The following is an 18,492-nucleotide window of genomic DNA, read 5'->3' as shown; positions in this document are numbered from 1 at the left end:
CTGAAGTGAGCAGAAAAGCCCAACACTGTGACCTCAGAGCACTCCAGAGGGCTGTCAGCAGAGATAAACCAGGCATGATGGGGAGTTTCCCAGGGCATGTCTTCATTGACTAGCGTAGTTTTTAGTCCATCTCATGCCCCATCCCTGGCAGTGTTCAAGGCCAGGTTGGATGGGGCTTGGAGCAATTCAGTCTAGTGGAAGTTGTCCCTGTGCTTGGCAGGAGGGGGTTAGAACTGGGTGAGTTTTAAGGTCACTTCCAAACCAAACCACTCTGATTCTATGCCAACGACCTCCATGATGCTACACTGCGACATGCCTTCTCGGGGATGCAAGCTACCTCTATCTGCCTGTGCCCTCGCAGTAAGTGATTTCCAATAATTATACTTCTACTATGTCTTCATTCACACATTCATTTTAATTCCCGCCTCATCTGTAAACCTAAATCATGGCAATAGCATCAGCCCAGCAACTGTCCTTAAAGGGCAAGAGTTAGTCTCTGCCTGTGTTTGCTTGCAACTTAAACACAATTACTGGCCCAGAGGCACATCATTCTTACTGCTAGTACCACCAGTCTTTTGCAAAAGGTTCTGACCCCCTTCATCTCAGTGTGGCTGCAAGAACAGGGAGCAGGGTTTGCTCTGTGCAACAGCTCAGGCCATAAATACCTTCTCCAATTCCCCATTACATCAGCAGTAGTGCACCTGCTCTCAAACTGCAGGGACGTGGACTCAGGGAAATCTCTGGTTTCAGGGTACACTACTTCCCCCCATCCATATCCCATTCCTCCCTTTCCCTGACCACCCCCAGTTCAATAAAACTGGATCTATGCCAGCTTCAGATCCCTGTTAACTCGTGATCTCTGGCACAAGCATTTCTCTGGGTCTCATTACATTGTGCCAAAGCTCTGGACAGGGAACAGTCTGGACAGGCAGCTTGCAACAGCACCATTCAGGATGCAGAGGCGTCAGTATCTGAATCCTGTTAACTACCTGCACCACTTCACCACTCATAGGAACAAAAGGCTTTAGCCATATGCTCTGCTGCTGGGAAAATGAACCTCCCTTGTGTAGGGCACGGGAAGGGCTGATTTGGGTCCTAAGCTCACAGTGAGGAAACGGGTGTGATACTGACCTCATGTGATTGTGCATGACCTGATCAGGCACCAGCCATCAGTAGCTACTGCCCTATCCCCATGGGGTGCTGCAGGGCCAGCAGGACCAGTGTTAGGGACTACTTGAGGTTGCTTACAATGAACTTTCCTGCTTGCCTTGCCTTTGGGAGCACCACAGGCAGCAGAGCCGGGGGTCTCTTCTGCTTTAGCCTCCCTTAGCTCACCTCTGTGCCTCCCTGCTGTACTTGGCTGCCCACTTGCCTCCTGCACCTCTTGCTTGAGGAGGGGATCTCACAGGGTGGGAGGAGGTACGGCATTTTCCCGAGAGGTCCCTGACTGCAGACAGTGCCTGCACTCTCTGCTGGAATGCAGTGAGAAGCTTCCGTCGTCACCCTGGCAAGGCATCCCGGGGCCTGTGCTTGTGGCTATTTTGGTCCATCTTTTTATCACACACTCCTCCCTGTGGAATTCACCCAATTAAAACCTTGCAGTCTGCAGCCTTCACTCTCAGAGGCAGTGAGTGCTTGGAAAGACACACCATGGCTGCAAGGACTGTCCCCCATGCCTACCCCATGAGTTCGGAGTATGAGTTTGCCAACCCTAGCAAGATCTATGACCAGAACTTTGGAGAAGGTAAGCACCTTTCTCTCCTCTGGTGCAGGAGGGCTGGTGGAGTCTCCCTGGGGATACTGAACTCCAGAGCAGGCTAGGTAAGGTGGAGCCAAGGAATTTTAAGTGCAAGAACCCGAATGGAGGTGGGGGATATCCAGGGAATGGCCAGGGTCTCTCTCTTCAGGTCCACTTCCTCCATCCATGCTTACTGCTGTCTCTCCTGTCCACTCTCATGCCCCCAGCGGTTTGGCATTCATGCATATGCTGTGCAAACATGGAGCAAAATGCTCTGGGGGCGGAGGGGGGGGTAGTTTTTGCAGCCGGGGGCTGGCGAGAAAAGCTGAGCTGTGGTGTTCAGCACAAAGCTGGGCAGTGGCTGGCAGAGGGGAAGGAATGTGGGCAGCAGCAGAACCATTCAGCACCAGCACAACAGCGTGAAAATGCAAAAAGCTCCAAGGAAAGCCTCCTGGACAATGGTACACAAAAGGCCTTTAGTTCTTCAGGGCAGTTTCTTCACCATCAGCATTTTCCATGCCCATCCCTGGCTGTGTGCTTTGCACTGCAGGGCACCAGTGCACCTACCAATCCCTCTCTGTTCATCCAGCAGGCATGTAAAAGCTGGAACCAGCCCTTGTCTTGCTGGAAGCTGCTGGCTTTGTGGTGGGAGGCCGTGTCTGGCAGGCATCTGGCTGTGTATGTGTTTTAGGGACACAAAGGTAGGAACTGAAAGAGACTTCATCCATGTTGTGCTGATGTGGTGTCAAAACCAAGGTGTTTGCCAGGCCCTATCTTCCTCCTGTCAGCCTCCCCTATCTGCTGCCAACCATCCTTCAGCAACTCCTTCCACTGGAAACCCCACACTCCTCACTGCATCTCATTTTCAGGTGTGTCCCCATGTGAGATCTTAGCACCTGCTCTGTACCATGGCTACTACATCAGGCCTCGGATCAATAAGCAGCTGGATCGAGGCACCTCCGAGATCAGCCTCAATGAGCACAAATTCGAAGTATTCCTGGATGTCTGTCACTTCCTGCCGGACGAGCTCACTGTCCGCACTGTGGACAACCTGCTGGAGGTGGTGGGGCAGCACCCACAGAAGGCTGATCGCCACGGCTTCATTTCTCGAGAGTTCACCAGGACCTATATCCTTCCTCTGGATGTTGACCCCTTGCTGGTGAGAGCCACGTTGTCCCATGATGGCATTTTAAGTATTGTGGCTCCCCGGACAGGGAAGGAGATAAAGGCCAGAGTCAATGAGGTGAAGATAACTCAACAGGAGCAGCCAGTGGGGAAAGAACAGTCTGGGGAAGGAAAAGAGAAGAAAGAGTCCTAAAGGTCCCTAATCTGGGCTTTTATAGGGAAGGTGGGCGGGACAGGGATGGGAAGTCCATGGTGCCAGACCCCTGTTTCCCATCATCAGTGTTTAGCAGGGCTGTGAGCAGCCATATATATGCTCATCAGCTTCTTAAGGCTGATGGTTGGAAAAAGGGGCTTGGAACCAAAAAAAGAGGGGGACTAAAGTGTTGGTGTGAGGGACTGTATTGCAAGTTTTCTCCTAGGTCAAGTGCTCATTGAGCACCATGCAGGGTGCTCTCCTCTCATCCCACATGGCAAGGGTCATTCTTGCCCTAAACTGTGAGGCTGTGTCACAGTGGACTGTTAAACAGCTGCTTTGCTCTAGCCCAGAAGGGTACCGGAAAGAGGGAAGAGGTGATCCCAATGTCTTGCTTCTGACCTTTATGGAGATGGAAGGTGCTTGTTGGTCTGTAAAAGTGCCTGCAGCTCTCAGGAGGAAAGGGGAATAAATCTGCCTCTGATCTTTGCTTGTTTCCATTGGATTCATGTTCCTTCTGGCTAAGGTACTCTGCAGCAGGAAGGATGGACAGAGCCTTAGCTGCTCCAGATGTCGGGAGCAGAGCAGTAAATTATTCACACTGAGTTCATCTGTGGAAATGACATCAGTGGGGACCTGGAGGACCTCTGGCTGTGGGGCACCAGAGGAACCTCTGTGATTGACTCTCCTGGCTCAGGTGCAGCTAGAGCTGCTTGCTGTTGCAGGGAACCCACAGTAGGCAACATCCTCAAGGAGAAAAGATGTAGAGTTATGAGCTCTTGGAGGCTCACTGTGCATTTCCAGACCTGCAGCTGAAGTTAGTCCAATTAAACAAATGCCAACCCATGGCCTCTGCTTGCTTCAGCCTTCTAGTTTATGGGACATAATGCTTGTTCACACATGTACCATTTCAGCCCTTATGAGGGAAATGAACCTCAAACTGCTGAAAGGAAAGGCTCTGCTCAGATCCCAAGTGCCTTGCTTGCATCCCAGCACTCTCCATAGAGTCACAGGGGGGATGAATTTGGTCCCTTTTGCAGACAGTGCGATGCTACCCGCTACATGAGAATGTCTCAGTAGTCTTGTGATTTTGGGCCAGGGATCGCGTGTGCTGCTGTCAGTGGCAGCTGCTGCCTTGGGATGGCCCCAAATGCTCAGCAGGTGCCAGTTGCGATCCTTGTTTTGTCAGAGCCAATTAAAGCAGCCAAAATGCTGTGTCACTGGCCAAATATGGGGGTCCCTGGCATGCCTCAGTGCAGCTCTCTCACAGAGAGAGGAGGTACCAAGGTCCCTGTGGATAGAACTTCTTCCTCTCCCTGCTGGGATGTGGCTTGTAGACTTCTGCACTCTTACTCCATGAATAAATTGGGCCAGAATTGCTCTGCTCAGGAGTCTGACCCATGCAGCATACCTCCTCTGTTGCTGAAACAGTGATACAAGGCTGCTCTTTCACACTTGCCAGGCAAAGTGAGATCCAGACCAGAGCAAACCACTGTGCAGCTATTTTCAACTTCTCAGGGCCCCTACCATTAGTGAGGATCAGAGCCAACTTAAGTGCAGCCCTGCCTGCATGCTTTATGAGAGAAAGCAGGAAGATCGCTAAGACTCTGTCCCCGCAGTGCAGATCAGGTACCCCACACTCACATTCTGTACTGCTGAGGGATGCCCTTCGTTTTTTTATAGGCAATGTCAGCTTGTTCTGTGCTTGAATCACACCTGTCACAGTGTGGCTCCAGTTCCTCCATGGCTGAGGTACCTTGACGTTATGGCAATACAAATGCAAAGCATTAGTAGTCATTACACAGTTCTGTTTCCCCTCTGACTTTTATTACCTGTCCCTTTGCTCTCCAATGAGTTCATTCTCTATTGCTGGGCACTTGCAGGCTCGTGCTGTGCCAGTTGCACAGCTTGTTACCCACACGATGTCCCTGAGAGCATGAAGACAGATGCCCCAGCAGTGATGCAGTGAGAGGGGCTGGCACTGCCTGGTGTCAGCCACTGGGCTGTTCCTCTGCACCCTGCAAGGCTTTGCACAAAATATCCTGATCGGTTTGTTGAGCAGGAGTGCTGGAAGCCATGCTCTCTTTCATCCCTGCAGACACAGACTGAGGAGGGAATGCAGAGTGGCAGCCAAGTGATATCCAACTCTGCCAATGTTTTTGATGCCTTTCTGTTTCTCTGGTGGAGCTTAAACCAGCAGCTCCAATATTTGTGAAAGGGGCTGATGGGAACAGTCTCCCAGCCTTTTCTTCTTTCTTGTCCACAGAGCAACAAAGCCTAAGTTATCCCAGAAATCAAAACAGGTACTGGCTCTCTAAATCAACAGTGTCTGTAGCAAACCCAGAGACAGTCTGCAACTTCCCAAGCAGGGACAGACTCCTGAGATAACCAGATCTTTGCAGAACCCTGAGAACATGGTCCTGTTGGGACCAGGACTGCATCCCATTTACCCACATAAATCTGATCCTAAATTCTCCCTGGGCTGCTGTGGTGCAGACTGAACCAAACAGTTTCTCCAGCCACATGCTGACGAGCAGTTTCTGAGCAAGACTCATGCTCTGAAGGTCACAGTGCAGCTCATCCAGGGTTCAGCTAAGAGAGCAGCTGTGCCCTGCGGTTCAGAACTCATCTCCTGCCACTTCTGGACAGACAAAGGCTCTGCTCTGCACTTGGGCAGATGATAAATGATGCTTGTGAGCCTGGCTGAGAACATGGGTACAGCTGGAATAGGGGACTAGCACTGGTTCCTGAGATAGCCTGCCAGAAGCATGAATTAAAACTTACCCACTTGTCAGCACATCCCATGAGGCATTCAGACCTGCACAGAACTGGTGTTATCTGCCAAATCAAAGCTGTGGAGCACAGTTTCTGCTCAAGGACTACATTGACAAGGTATTTTTCAGTATTGAGCATCAGCTGTCTTAGAGATGCCAGAGATCAGCTACCCGTCATTCAGTCCAGGAATGACCCACCACAGTCTGAAGGGCTTTCAACAGGGTAAAAAGGTAAAATACACATTAATGCTCCTGTTTAAGATGCTAAGGGGTAACCCTAACAGCTGTATTGCAGGTTCTTAATGATGTGAGGTGCCTCATGGGATTCTGTCATTCTTAAAAGCAAAAATTGATACACCTACATCTAGGTAGGTAAGCAAAAAGATTCCCAATAATGTTCCCGAGTCTGCATATGCCTTTCTGTCAGTGGCAGAAGCAGCAGCACTGCAGTTCAGCTGAGAGTAGACCTGCAAGCCTGCTCTCACCACCTTCCCTCCCGAGAAAATACACTTTCTTTCCCAAATGATGCCAGGCTGTGCTACACATTTTTCTGACATCCTGCTGGAGTTGCAATGATGAACAGCAGGAACACACTGAGAGCTCCCACCCTGGTGTTTGTCCTTTCGATCAGGAACATCTGAAGTCCCTCCTTCATTCTCTTTTGCATCACTGCTGGTATCAGCGGGTTGCGCTGGTGGGAGAGCGGGAGAGCGGAGGGACACCCACTGCACAAACCACAAAGCAGCATTTTAGCCCCAGGGCAGAGGGATGCTGCTACCTTGCCCCTTCTTACCTGGGTAGCGAGAGGTGAGCGCTGTCCCTGGGGCACGGAGAGCCCAGGGCAAGTGCTCCGGTAGATGGCACGCACGGGCCTATAGCAAAGCGTCAGTACAGCACGGAGAGAAATCCGACACTGCCAGACACTCCCTTGGAATAGCCAGGGGCTGAGCAGGAACCAGGAAATACAAGCTCTCCCTGTCCAGAAAACACTTGTGTTTCATGGAGGAGGGAGCGACATGGGCAATCGCTGCAGCTGCGGGCGACCATGGTGAGTCCGGCATCCGCCAGATACGGGGATGGCAGCGCAAGCTCTGGGCAGCCTAATCTGAAGTTTGGGTGGACTTTGCAAGCTTTGCTTCTTGGTGCTGGGCTTGACAAGGTTCCTGCCCGGCCCTCGTCACTGTACCGTGCCAGCTCACACCGAAACCGAGAGCAGCTCAGCACGGACTCTGGGTCACTGCTGGTGCCGGGGCGGGGACGGCAGGCTGGGGCAGCCCCTGCTGCCGAAGGGAAAGGAGAAGGGGCTTTGTTGCTCACATCCCTCGACCCTCATGGGACTGGTAGCTTGGGTTCCCACAGTCATGCCAGCAGCTGAGAACAGCTCAGTTCTAAGAAGGATCTGGTTAAAATCCCTCTCCTTGCCCCACTGCTCTCCGGGCAGGTAGACATCATACGTGTCCCTTTAGCATAGTGCAGGGAAGGGCCCTTGGGGCAGTGCTGGCATTAAAGGCTCATAGGGTCAGCTACGCCATCCTGCTCTCAGCTCCTCCAGCCCTTCTCCCTGCCTGACTCTGTCTGGGCTTTATTTGCACTTAGGAAATCCTGGCCACGTTTTTCAGATGATGTTGCTCTTTCTCCCTGGGAGCAGGATGACAGTTTAATCCCTCCTGGCTCATGTTGTGCCCTGGACCTCCTGCTTACAGAAAAAGGGCACAGTGGAGCATCATTCGGTGCCAAGTGGAAATATTTTCAGCTCTGAGCATGGTACAACGGCAGAGCCATGAATATCAGATGAAGCTCCGAGGGCATTCTCTCCAACACTGCATCTGTTAAAAGTATTAGAAATTCATCAGGTCTTTTTAATAATGACAAGAGGCAGAGCATCACCTAGTGGCTGAAGCAAAGGAGGAGGATCAGGGCACCGAGGTCCTTCCAAGGTAAATAGGAATGTGCTGTTGATAGCATGGGCTTGGAAGACACCTACAGAGGACCACAATTAAGAGAAGACTGGTGCTTTGAAGCCCCTCTGCAGAAGTCTGCATGATTCATAGCTTTACCTTGGTGACAGAGGGAAAAAATGGTACTTAATTTTAGTTCAGGTGTCTCGAGATTCCTGTACTTTTATTTCTGTGTATTTTCTCAGCACCACAGCTGTGTCAGCAAAGAGATGAGCTTTCTAAATGAAGGTGAGACTTAAAAAAGGGCTAAGGGGAGATAGGTAATCACCTTCTTTTGTATGGAAATCCTTGTCTTGATTACTACCAAAGCACAGGCCCTAAGGGAGACAGAGCAAGGAGGACAGACTGAGTTGCCTTTAAAGAAAAGTCATTACAGCAAATTTATTCACACAAGAAAGATAGCAGTGAAGGAAAGTGTGCCCTCAGGTCTGAGTACCTCCACAGGTATGGCCCTGTGGAGGGCAGGCCCCGGGTATTCTCACCATTTTGTTTAGTACTCAGGGCCTCTGGTGTGCATGGAGAGTAAAAGATGCCAAAATTCAGGACCAACTGCAAAGCAGGCTTGTGTAGGACAGAAATCAGGCAGTCACTGACATGGGGAAAGGGGGAGAAGTAATACAGGAGCAGGGACATACGTGTTGTCATGTAGAATGTACAATGTGCTTTTAGCTGGCTGTTAGTTACAACATGTTTGGCCTGGTTTCGAGAAGAGGTGAGAGGTTTGCCCTGCTCTAGTTTCCCTTGCAGTATCCGATCTAAATACCACAGATCTAAGGCTGGGAGATGCTGTCTCCTGCCTGGCTGTGATTAGCCTGCAGACAGCCTCAGAATAGTTCCAGCCTACACACTGGCTGCTAATGTGCTCTCCACAAAGGAAAGCAACCAAAACAAGCAAAAGCAGCTTGAATACCGAGTGGCTGAATGTTGTAGAGAAGCAAAGTGCTTTAGCACAGAAGCCTTGGCAAAGGAGGGCCCTGGAGTCTCTGCAAGCTCACAGAGACAGTGGAGAAGGAAGCTGCAAGAGCCAAGTGAGAAATACCACAAGTAAAAGCAATGCTGCCTTGAGCTGGGGCCCTGGCTCGTGGGGACAGCCCCCAGATTGTGCCTGTAGAGGACTGGAGGGCCATTGGTGCCTCTGTGGGGCTGCACACAGGTAAGGCATGAGAAGCAGCATTGGATCCTTTTGCATCAGCACATGGCAGCCTGCTTTCCCCAAAGCTGCCTTTGACTTCCCTAATCTAGCAAGCCTGGTTAATCATTAGTGACCATTTTGAAGGTCTCCAAGTGCTTTGCCTGCATTCACGGTTAGTTTTGTTTTGCCATCAGTGCCGAAGACATTACAGCACACGCTGTCCTGCTTGCCCGCCCACAGGAACTGCCTCTAGAAGCTGGGAAAGGCAGAGCTCTGCCTCAGGCATGGCATTGTTCCTGCCGGTGACAGGACTGTCTGGCAAACGCACACAATGTGGGACATAAAGTGTTTCTTGGGAACCATCTGGTAGCTCTGTAGCCCCATTATAAGTGCTGCAGCAGACACAGACCTGTGTGAGACCCTCGGCTGCATGCTGTGTTGGTCGGGGGCCAGCACCAGATGGATATGCATACGCACGGGGAGGCACACAAGGGCTGGCTCCTGCTCTTCTCCAGCCATCCCTCTGAGTGCAATACAACGATAACATTGCCTTCATGCATCTGACCCAGAATGGAACATGTCTCCGCTCTGCCAGGCAGCCTGTGCTCCTGCCAGCACCAGTGGGCTCAGCTCCTGGGTCTGTTGTTACAGCTGAAATGAATTCACCTCCTGTTCATTCTGTGGCTGGAACGTAGCTGTCATTTGGCTAGTCTCTTTCTGATCACACAGGTACAGCCAAGATTAGGGTTTGGCTTGGACTGTACTAAGTGCTTGGTTGGTTTGGTTGTGTTTTAAGTGGAAAACTGACAACAGGAAAACTGTCTGAAACACTGAATTAGCACAAGGTCTGCACATAGCTGCTCCTTGGGCAAGGGGGGCAAAGTGGAGTGTGTGGGGCTATCAGAGCATTCAGCCCTAAGGGTTTTGTTCCAACTGAGAGCATGCTTTATATCCATGCATATATACTGCATCTTTGATCATACAGCTGTGGAAATGTAGTTGCAAACCCACAGCGAACTCTGTTGTCATCATCATCTGTTTGTCATCAGACAGCCAGGCAGGGCTGAAAGGCAAGGAGGTTTGGGGGTGTCTGTGGGGCATGGTAGCTGTGTTAAAGGAGAAGGAAACACATTCCCCCATCTCCCCTTTGGATCTTTTCCTTGCAAGAGTCACTCATATTCTGGTTTGGGTCAGTAGTTCTTCTGTGAGACACTGGCCCTTTCTCATTACCCACAGATATGGTACCCTGGGGTTGGCAATTTGGGTTTGCATGTTAGGACAGCAGAGGCTGGGCGTTCTCAGTGCTGACATCTTTCTCTGCTTTCAGGAATTGTCCTTCGCCTTTTAAAAGAAAGAAAGAAAAGCAAGGTAAGGATTTGTGGAAATGCTTTAGAGGTCAAGAAAGGGCGTAGTCACTGAGACACATTACTCAGTGCCATGAATTGGATCTGTGAGGCTGAGGTCCCTTCCCGTACTGTAAGGGCTGTAAACATCCTTCTGACATCAGTCCTCCAGAATAAAGTGCATTCCCTTAATATCCCAGTTGTATTCAGTGGCCTTTGGACCATGCTGGGCAAAATATGTTTGCCAGGCAGCAAAGGAAATAAAGTTAAAACTGGATCTGTCGTCTCCAAGGGTCTAACAAGGAAGCTCTCTGTGCTGTGTCTGTCCTCCTAGGTTCTGCCAAGAACACTGCGGTCCACAGCATGTTGTCATCCCAGGAAACCTTATTTTTTTCCAAAGAAATAAGCCCAGGCTTTCTTCTTGGAGGCGGGTCCCAGAAACAGCATTAGGAGGGTGTCAGATGAGATGGAAATTTGAGTTTTGTCCAGTGAGGAGAGTCCATGGGACAGACACTGCATTTCTGCATTCAAAGATGGAGCAATGGTTTTGTTAATCTGAACCTCTGGTATTCTTTTTTCAGGAACTAATGTGAGACAGGAGAGCCAACAGCATCAGCCTGACAGGAAGGTAAACAGCTTCCCAGAGTTGTTTTCCTAACTATATTGAGAAGAGACAGAGCTGACCACCACTTCCTAGGCAACATGGGTTGGGAAGACATGGGGGAGCTTATTCAGAGCCATGAACTGTCTCATTCTGTATAGGCTTTAATGTCTGTGGGAGCAGTGTGAATTGCTGCACAGTGATGAGGGCCCATTTTTTCCCCCTGAAGTGCAGTGGAAGCAGTAAGATGAAATCTCTTTCTGCTCCTGAGGTGTCAAAGGCCTGGATGATGCTGGGGAAGGTGTGAAGGGTGTCTTTGCTTGGTCTGGGGATGGTGTGTGGAGCAGTAGCCCAGGGAGCTGACCTTCCAGAGCTCTTTCTCCTCAAAGGCTCCAACGTATGAAGATGTCATTGAGTTTCCTGTCTACGCCACTGTGAGTAAACCCAGGAGCACGAAGCAGGATGACAGCATTCATTATGCAGACATCCAAGTGTTCACCAAGGTCCGGGAGCGCTCTGCAGCAGAGGTGAAGAACTTACAAATGCAGAATGCCACAGAGTATGCCACCCTGAACTTTCCCCGGCCCAGGCTGAAATACGATAGTAAGAATGGGACCCTGGTATAATGGCTTGATGGTCCTCTTCTTCTTCAGCAGCAAAAGGATTTCACAGACTTAAGGATTTTGTAGACACAAGCTAACCTCACAGACCTGTCAGCTCTCCTTGAGAAAGTGTGGAGAGGCTGTGTCTTCCACCTGCATTTCTCTTTGGAGGATACAGACATATTTATTCTCATATGATGAGTAGCTTCCTATCTGATTCTGCTGGCAAAAATCACCTCTTCTCCTTGGAAGAGTTGCCTCTGAAACTGGCAACCCATCTCCTCCCAGCACTGTGAGAAGACAGAGCTGTTCTTGGCTGATGAAGGCTAAAACTCACAGCTCAGAGCTGCAGTGATAAAGTTCCTGCTGTGGCACAGGACGAGCTGAGTGCTGCTCTACAGATGGATTTGGGAACATGGCGTACAGGATTCAATACTGGGTCAAGGGAGATGTCATAGGATTTTATGTCAACATTAAGAAAATTCTGCAGTGTGCAGAGTGACATGTGGATGATACTGTGAAGAAATGGCATGAAATTTCTAACAGTATCTGCTGCGATGTCTTCTCCCAACACCTGCTACTGTAACTGAAGTCATGTCCTGTGTAAATCCATCTTTTCTCAAAGAAAGATCAGTGTTCTATAACCATGCAGAGCACGCTAAAACCAAGGCCAGAAATGCAGAATTAACTGAGGGGTACAGAACAATTTCTTTCACTGAAGGGATGTACAGATACACATTCTTATCCCAACATGCCCAGAAGTGAGCAGTGAGCTCTTGGCTCTGACTGGAAATGAAACAAGGAAAATTCACAATTCAACTGGAAGGCGGGCATTTAAAAACCACCACCTATATTTAGGGCAGTTATGCAGTCCTTAGAGAACAGCGGCTGTCTGGATACCTGAGATATTGGGGACGGATCATGGTCAACTTTAAAGAGAGCTTTGCACATTTCCTCCTTATTTTGTACTGTCTACCTTAGGTAACCCCAGTAACACAGAGCACACACCATGTGGTGTTTTCCGCTGACCCTCCCAGATACGCCTTTGAGAAGTTGTTTATGGATTTAAAATAGTGTTAGTAATCCAGTATAGCAACCATCAGAAAGGCTTCTGCCACTGGACTGCATTTGGCAGTTGCAGCACTGTCAGTTGATCAGGCCTCCCAAGCGGTATCTTCAGGCACTAAATCAATCAGTGCTTGCCGCATTCTGTTCCTAAATAATGGTTTACATAGCTAAATGCAGATCGTGGGACAACCTGTTTGTTGCCAGTGTTTAAAAATGGACACCCTGGTACAATGTCTAAACATACATAATTTTGCATATTATGGCTCAGTTAAATGCAAAAGGCATGAAGGAATTCCTACCCATTACAAAAATAAAGCTGGTAAGGGCAGTGTTTGCTAAGATGGAAGTGTTTAGAGGACCAATCTTTTCTACCTTTTCACCCATCTCAGCAGGGCCATTGTAAGGCCAGAGGAACATTTGAAGAAGGCCCCTTTTTTTTATAACGGATACAGTATATTTTTCTACCTGAAAAGGGTTATTTTGCCCATACTATCCAGCTGACCTCAGGGGGGCTACTGTAAAGTCTGCAGTAGAAAGCCCTTCATTTACAATAGGTACAGGATTATATTCTTTTAAGGGCTGGTTCTTTTGAGTGCCAAGGATTCTTCTTTCTTCTCCTCCATGTTCCTTTCTGTACTCCATGCCCATCATGAAAACTTGGCCTTTGGACTGAGGAGGATTGAATGGGCACAGGATTTACTTACAAGAGTATGTCAGGGAGTCATGAGACACTTTAGCACTCAGTGCTGCTAGCTCTGGTTCATGCTGGGCACCAGTTGTATACCTCCTTGCCCTGAATCGCTGGTACAAGAACTAGAAAGGGACACTGGCTTCAATTCCTTTCAAGCCCTCCCGTCATAGGAAGAAATTGGATTTTTTTAGACACATTTTTAAGTATGGACTGTAGTTTTCAGGAGATGGGAGGTTTTCTAGAAGGTACAGACTCCAACGGGTTATTTTTAAACACAGTTTAAGTGAAACCGCCTGCTATTGCAGTGGCACGCACAGCATGTGGTACTGAAGTTTTTCCTCACCCAGCAGAAGAGCTGGGGCCGGGGACAGCAAGCTGCACAGACACTGAGGTCAAGCTCCTGAGCCCAGAGTGATGCAAATTTGCACATCCATCAGGTTAAACCAGTTTTGCACTAGACCTAAGGACTGGGTTTGGCTCAGAGGAACTTGCTTTTACTTAGTCATGTCACTTAGTTCTGTTGATCTCGATCAGCCCTTTTGTATTCTGAATTAACTGGGAGCTACAGTAGTATCTTTTAATGAATGCCTCAGAGCCTGGAATGGTAGTTCATCTGTTCTTTAAGGAGCTCCAGCTTCCACATGTAGCTTGTTGTTTCTGGAAGTACAGCATACCTTAGAGGTAATCAGATGCTCTACACGGGAACAAGAGCACTAATTTTGCCTGTTTACCAGGCCTTGAATAGATAAAATGTGAAAGTCACATGTTCTGCAGTAAGGATTTTTTTCTAAAGGACTTGGTTTTGCACTGAATATTAAAAGCTTCCAACAGCGTATCTCCTGTGTTTCCCGAGGTTGTTATGTTTAGGTGTTAAATGAGTGTTAATGTATCAAATGTTCCTTGAACATTAAAGATGTAATTTTTAGTTTTAACTAATAAATGTGCACTTTGGGGGGAGGCTGTTGCCCACTTGATGCACTGGGACCCTGGGAGCGGGTGCGGGTGAGCGCCTGCAGAGTGCCTGGAACCCCCCCCCAGCCGGAGGCTTCCTGACTCTTACCCGCCCGATGCAAGGGAACTCGCCGCTGCTGCCGACGAGCGCTATGGAGCAGAAGGGCCCCATTCCGTCCCGCCCCGTCCCGTCCCACCCCGGCCGGGCGTGTTCTGCGTGGGTCCGCCCCGTCCCGCCTCCGTTCCCATGGCAAGCGGCGACGCGCCGCGGCCGGCCCTGGTGAAGGTAAGGGGGCAGGACGCGGGGCTCTGGTGGGGCGGGTTCAGCATCTCCCAGCACCCCCACCACACATCAAGGGGACCCTGGTTTTCCCTGTGCCACCCCCTCCCCGGGGGCTCCCCACCGCCCGGGACCTCAGGCCCCCATCCTGGTCCTACCACTCCCCATACCCTGGTTTCCGCCAGCAAGCCCTGCTCCTGGGAGCCCCTATGCTCCAGTCCCTCTGGGTCGACTCTGTTTCCAGAGACACTGGCAGCCACACAGCCCCTCTGAGGCCTCAGATCCTTGCCCCAAACCTCATGAAAGGAGGTGGGGGTTGGTCTCTTTTCCCAAGTAAATGATAGGACAAGAGGTAACAGCCTCAAGCTGTACCAGGGGAGGTTTACATTGGATATTAGGAAAAGCTTCTTCTTGGAGCAGGCATTCCAGGGAAATGGTGGAGTCACTGCACCTGGAAATGTTCAAAAACTATGTAGACAAGGGCCCTTAGTGACATGGTTTAGTGAGGGCTTGACAGTCCTGGGGTAAAGCTAGGAATTGGTGACCTTAAAGGTCTTTTCCAACCTAGCTGATGCTATGATTCTGGTTCTGTGGCCACCCTGCTCACTCACTATGAGCCCCACTTTGCAGAATGGGCCCCGGAATACCTCCACCCTGAACAGATTCAGCACCCCCACCTGTGTTACCCATCCTCTCCAAACCCTGACCTTTGGTTCCTAGAGATGTATCAGGATGACACAATCAAGATGAAAGTGATCATCTGCCTATGGGTTATACTCCTGCCCACCTTTTAATTATTATAAAAAAGCTTTTCCTACTGTTATTCAGTCTTTCTCAAGGAATCCTTAGGCTATTCTGTTAACTCTTCCAAACTCCTGCACTTTTCCCTTCACCAGACCTCTCTACGGCCTTCTAAAGGAAGACTAAGCAAAAAAATCTCCAGATTTCCAGAATATCCCTGAATATAAATGTCAGTATGTGCAATTCTTGTATTTAATACATTTGCGTTTCACCCTCAGGCTTTAAGGGGGAAGGAGTGCTGATACATTTTCACTGAGCTGAGCTGTAGCATCCAGCCTGGGAACTCTGATGGACACGGTGCCTCAATACACACCACAGCCTGCTGCATCCTCTGTGAGTTTACAGGAGTCCTTTTTTTGACTTCTATTTTGGATGCTTGATGGAGACATTGGGAGGGGACACTCAGTGACACACAGGCATTAGCTGCATTAGGCAGCTCGTTTTGCTATTGCTAGAATCCTGGCCCCACAAGCCTCACAGCCTTTGCTTCTGAATCATCTTGCTTTTATTTCTCCAGATCAAATTTTATTCTCAAAAGCTAACTGTGGGCATTGATCTTTCTTTCTCAAGGGCTGATAAGAGAAACAAACAGATAATGTTGATAAAGTGTCTTAAAATCCTTGGATGAAAGTCTTGAAAGAAGGCTTATGAGTTCATGCTGGCGATGCTGCTGTGACACGACCACAGTCTCATCACAGCAACAGGAAACGGGGCAGCAACAGTGCTTTGTAATGCTCCTTGCCTGGAATTAAACAGGGGCAAGTACAAGGGTTATGCTGAAACTGGCCAGGAGAGGGCAATGACACCAGTGAAACCTCCATCCTGCATGCTTGCCTGCTTCTTGCAAAGGTAGCGTTCAAAGGCATCTGTTATGGTGATATAAAACTGAAAGAAAAAGATGATTCCTGCTACAAGAAGCTTGAAAAGTTAGAGTGAAGCACACAAATGGGACAGCTAGCGTTTAATTTTTAAAAGGCATTTTCACCACACACATACACCCAGGATGCATTTGTGTTACCACAATAAACAGAAGAATGGCTCAGCATGCTCTGCCTCTCAGTCTAACCATCAGAAATAGCCTTGTTTCTATTCTCTGACATTCATATTGTTCAAGCAAGGGAGTTCTGTTTCAAAGATAAGAAACCCCATGTAGAAGCAACTCTTTGATGACAAAAGCTGTGGTGGAAAACATACTGTGAGCAAGTGTGTACTAAGCATGGCACATATAATAAGAACTCTGCCTTTTGCTGTGTTGGTGTTCTAGTATGTAGAAGCTCTGTAATAGGGATATAGGACTGAAAGTATTCACCTGAATTTCAGACTTCAGTTACAGCTTTTCTTGGTTGATCCAAAAGGGCATGCAGGATAGGGATTTTGGCTTGAATAGCCTCTCCAATCCAAGTCAACTTCTTCACAGTTCCCCCAATACGTTCAGCTGAGATAGTAATTCTGTATTTCTTAGTGATGGCACTACTGTACTATGGGTGACACCATCGACTTTAGGTCCCCTGATTTGTGCCAGAAAATAGGAGTACAGGGAATAGGGGTGACCGAAAATGTTTCTCAGTACTAATAACAAATAACTGCATGGGAGTTTTTTTGTCATTTGCTGTGTTTGGTTGGCCTAGGAGAAAATGCCTTCCTCTGTACCACGTTTGATTTTTGTCTGTTATATAGATCCAGCACTATATTTCTAAAAGGAAGCCCAGGACTCTTTGTGTGGTTCATATGCAAAGCCAGCTGCTCAATCCATATGGCTGACAGCCCCCTCAGCGTCATGCTGTGTAATGTGTTCTGCCATGCAATGGCATGGGGAGCACTGTGATTGAAGGATGTGTTATGTATCTCATATCGTTGCTGTAATTGAGGGTAGTGCATAGACAGCATGTACCTTGGAATTGGTTTGAGTTTAGAGGGTAAAATAGCTGTGTCCCAGTTCTGAACAAAGCCAGGCTGCATCCCTGACAAACTAGATGCCCACCAAGACTTAACACACAAGCTCTATAGACAAATGCAGGTTGCACTGCAAACCCTGACTTAATGGAAGTGTCTCTATATCCTGCTGTTGTTCAAACACATTGTAGTCCTTACAGGGTGGAGCACAAGTGTTAAAGTGCTTCATTGCTGCCTATCATTAATGCAAAAGGACACCTACTAACTGCCACTGAGGTGTACCGTGGTAAATGCACTGGTGTTCTCAGTGTATCATCTTGTCATGATTTAAACAGTAGATTTTACATTTACATCCTGTTTGTGCTTTGCATTTCTATGCTGTTTGAACAGATTATCTCTTTGTTCTTATTTATCTTTTAACCCTGTACTTTTGGGTTATGTCTCCAATGTAAAGTCTGTGGCTAGGGACAACCTACCTTTGGCTTCTCTGCTCCTCAAAGGACAATGGTAAATATCTAAATCTTGCATGGATTGTAAGCATTTAGTCTGCTATCAAATTCATAAAACCAATTATAAAACCAGGGAACACCTAGCAGCCATCTGCAACCTCTCCATGCATTCAAAGTGATTTTAGTTTAGTAGATCTGGAGTTAATTTTACCAAAATTGCAAAGGCATAAACTACTTCACTGCATCACAAAAAAATGGGGGTAAATATTTATTGCTGTCATTTAATTGCATTTTGATACTCTAAAGCAAACTGTACCAAGCTACTAACCACCAGCACTGCCAATTACAAGGCTTTATGCGAAGCCTCACAGGAACCTACTGCTTTGGTTAACACATGTGATATTACAATTAATGAAAACATAAAAACCCTGAATCCCACTGAATAATGAAAAGTGGGGAATGCAAGCATTAATAAATAATTTAAAATTCAAGTGAAGGAGGCATGGGGGCTGACTCCGTGAATGGCTTGGGTTTATTACAGAGAGAAATTACCTGTTGCTCGACTTGCTGTATTTTAGCTGCATCTTCATACATGACAGGGTAAAATGGTAAAACTATGCAATTGCTTTTTCCTCCAGGTGCTTCAATACTTAGGCAGAAAAACATGCTTGTTTTAAATATGCCTCCCACTTAGAAATGCTTGGGCAGATTTTCTGCTATATGAAGGCACAGTCTGATACCACTGGCCAGTACTTGCAGTATTGCTTTGTGAACTGGCAGCCAGTCCCTGGCAGAAGGGGTCTCCATCCATTCTAAGAGGTTTTCCATAGGTTCTCCATTTTCCTAGATTGCCTGCAGATAGTTGATGCTTGTTTTTGGAATGAATGCAGTTA

General features: G+C 48.3%; 2 protein-coding genes across 3 annotated transcripts; both read left to right on the top strand.

Moving 5' to 3' along the window:
• Nucleotides 1-278: 278 nt before the first annotated feature.
• On the top strand, nucleotides 279-3,544 carry HSPB2 (heat shock protein family B (small) member 2). Its single transcript, XM_061368378.1, has 3 exons — nucleotides 279-360; nucleotides 1,610-1,744; nucleotides 2,608-3,544. The coding sequence occupies exons 1-3, from the start codon at nucleotides 327-329 to the stop codon at nucleotides 3,054-3,056; spliced, it is 618 nt and encodes a 205-aa protein (XP_061224362.1). The 5' UTR covers nucleotides 279-326; the 3' UTR covers nucleotides 3,057-3,544.
• Nucleotides 3,545-6,377: 2,833 nt separating this feature from the next.
• Nucleotides 6,378-14,152, top strand: CUNH11orf52 (chromosome unknown C11orf52 homolog). 2 transcript variants are annotated; one of them, XM_061368376.1, is made up of 4 exons: nucleotides 6,380-6,878; nucleotides 10,248-10,288; nucleotides 10,845-10,891; nucleotides 11,254-14,152. In XM_061368376.1, the coding sequence occupies exons 1-4, from the start codon at nucleotides 6,847-6,849 to the stop codon at nucleotides 11,488-11,490; spliced, it is 357 nt and encodes a 118-aa protein (XP_061224360.1). In that variant the 5' UTR covers nucleotides 6,380-6,846; the 3' UTR covers nucleotides 11,491-14,152. The 2 variants fall into 2 exon arrangements, with proteins under 2 accessions (XP_061224361.1, XP_061224360.1); XM_061368377.1 differs by lacking the exon at nucleotides 10,248-10,288 and having other exon boundaries at nucleotides 6,378-6,878.
• The last annotated feature ends 4,340 nt before the right edge of the window (nucleotides 14,153-18,492 follow it).

The sequence above is a fragment of the Neopsephotus bourkii genome, unplaced genomic scaffold (assembly GCF_033783945.1).
Source record: "Neopsephotus bourkii isolate Nb327-2 ecotype Australia unplaced genomic scaffold, CSIRO-AGI_Nbou_v1 NB_1433, whole genome shotgun sequence".
Classification (NCBI taxonomy): domain Eukaryota; kingdom Metazoa; phylum Chordata; class Aves; order Psittaciformes; family Psittacidae; genus Neopsephotus; species Neopsephotus bourkii.
The sequence above is the reverse complement of the archived record's forward strand: the minus strand, read 5'-3'. Positions and strand labels throughout refer to the sequence as shown.

What these genes read in the sequence shown, in the direction of transcription:
- CUNH11orf52 (XM_061368376.1), top strand. Translation starts at nt 6,847, where the DNA reads ATGGGCAATCGCTGCAGCTGCGGGCGACCATG. An exon ending in TGCAGCTGCGGGCGACCATG is followed by an intron (nt 6,879 to 10,247) that starts GTGAGTCCGGCA and finishes CTCTGCTTTCAG; the next exon opens with GAATTGTCCTTCGCCTTTTA. An exon ending in AAGAAAGAAAGAAAAGCAAG is followed by an intron (nt 10,289 to 10,844) that starts GTAAGGATTTGT and finishes TTCTTTTTTCAG; the next exon opens with GAACTAATGTGAGACAGGAG.
- HSPB2 (XM_061368378.1), top strand. Translation starts at nt 327, where the DNA reads ATGCAAGCTACCTCTATCTGCCTGTGCCCTCGCA. An exon ending in TATCTGCCTGTGCCCTCGCA is followed by an intron (nt 361 to 1,609) that starts GTAAGTGATTTC and finishes TGCAGTCTGCAG; the next exon opens with CCTTCACTCTCAGAGGCAGT. An exon ending in TGACCAGAACTTTGGAGAAG is followed by an intron (nt 1,745 to 2,607) that starts GTAAGCACCTTT and finishes TCTCATTTTCAG; the next exon opens with GTGTGTCCCCATGTGAGATC.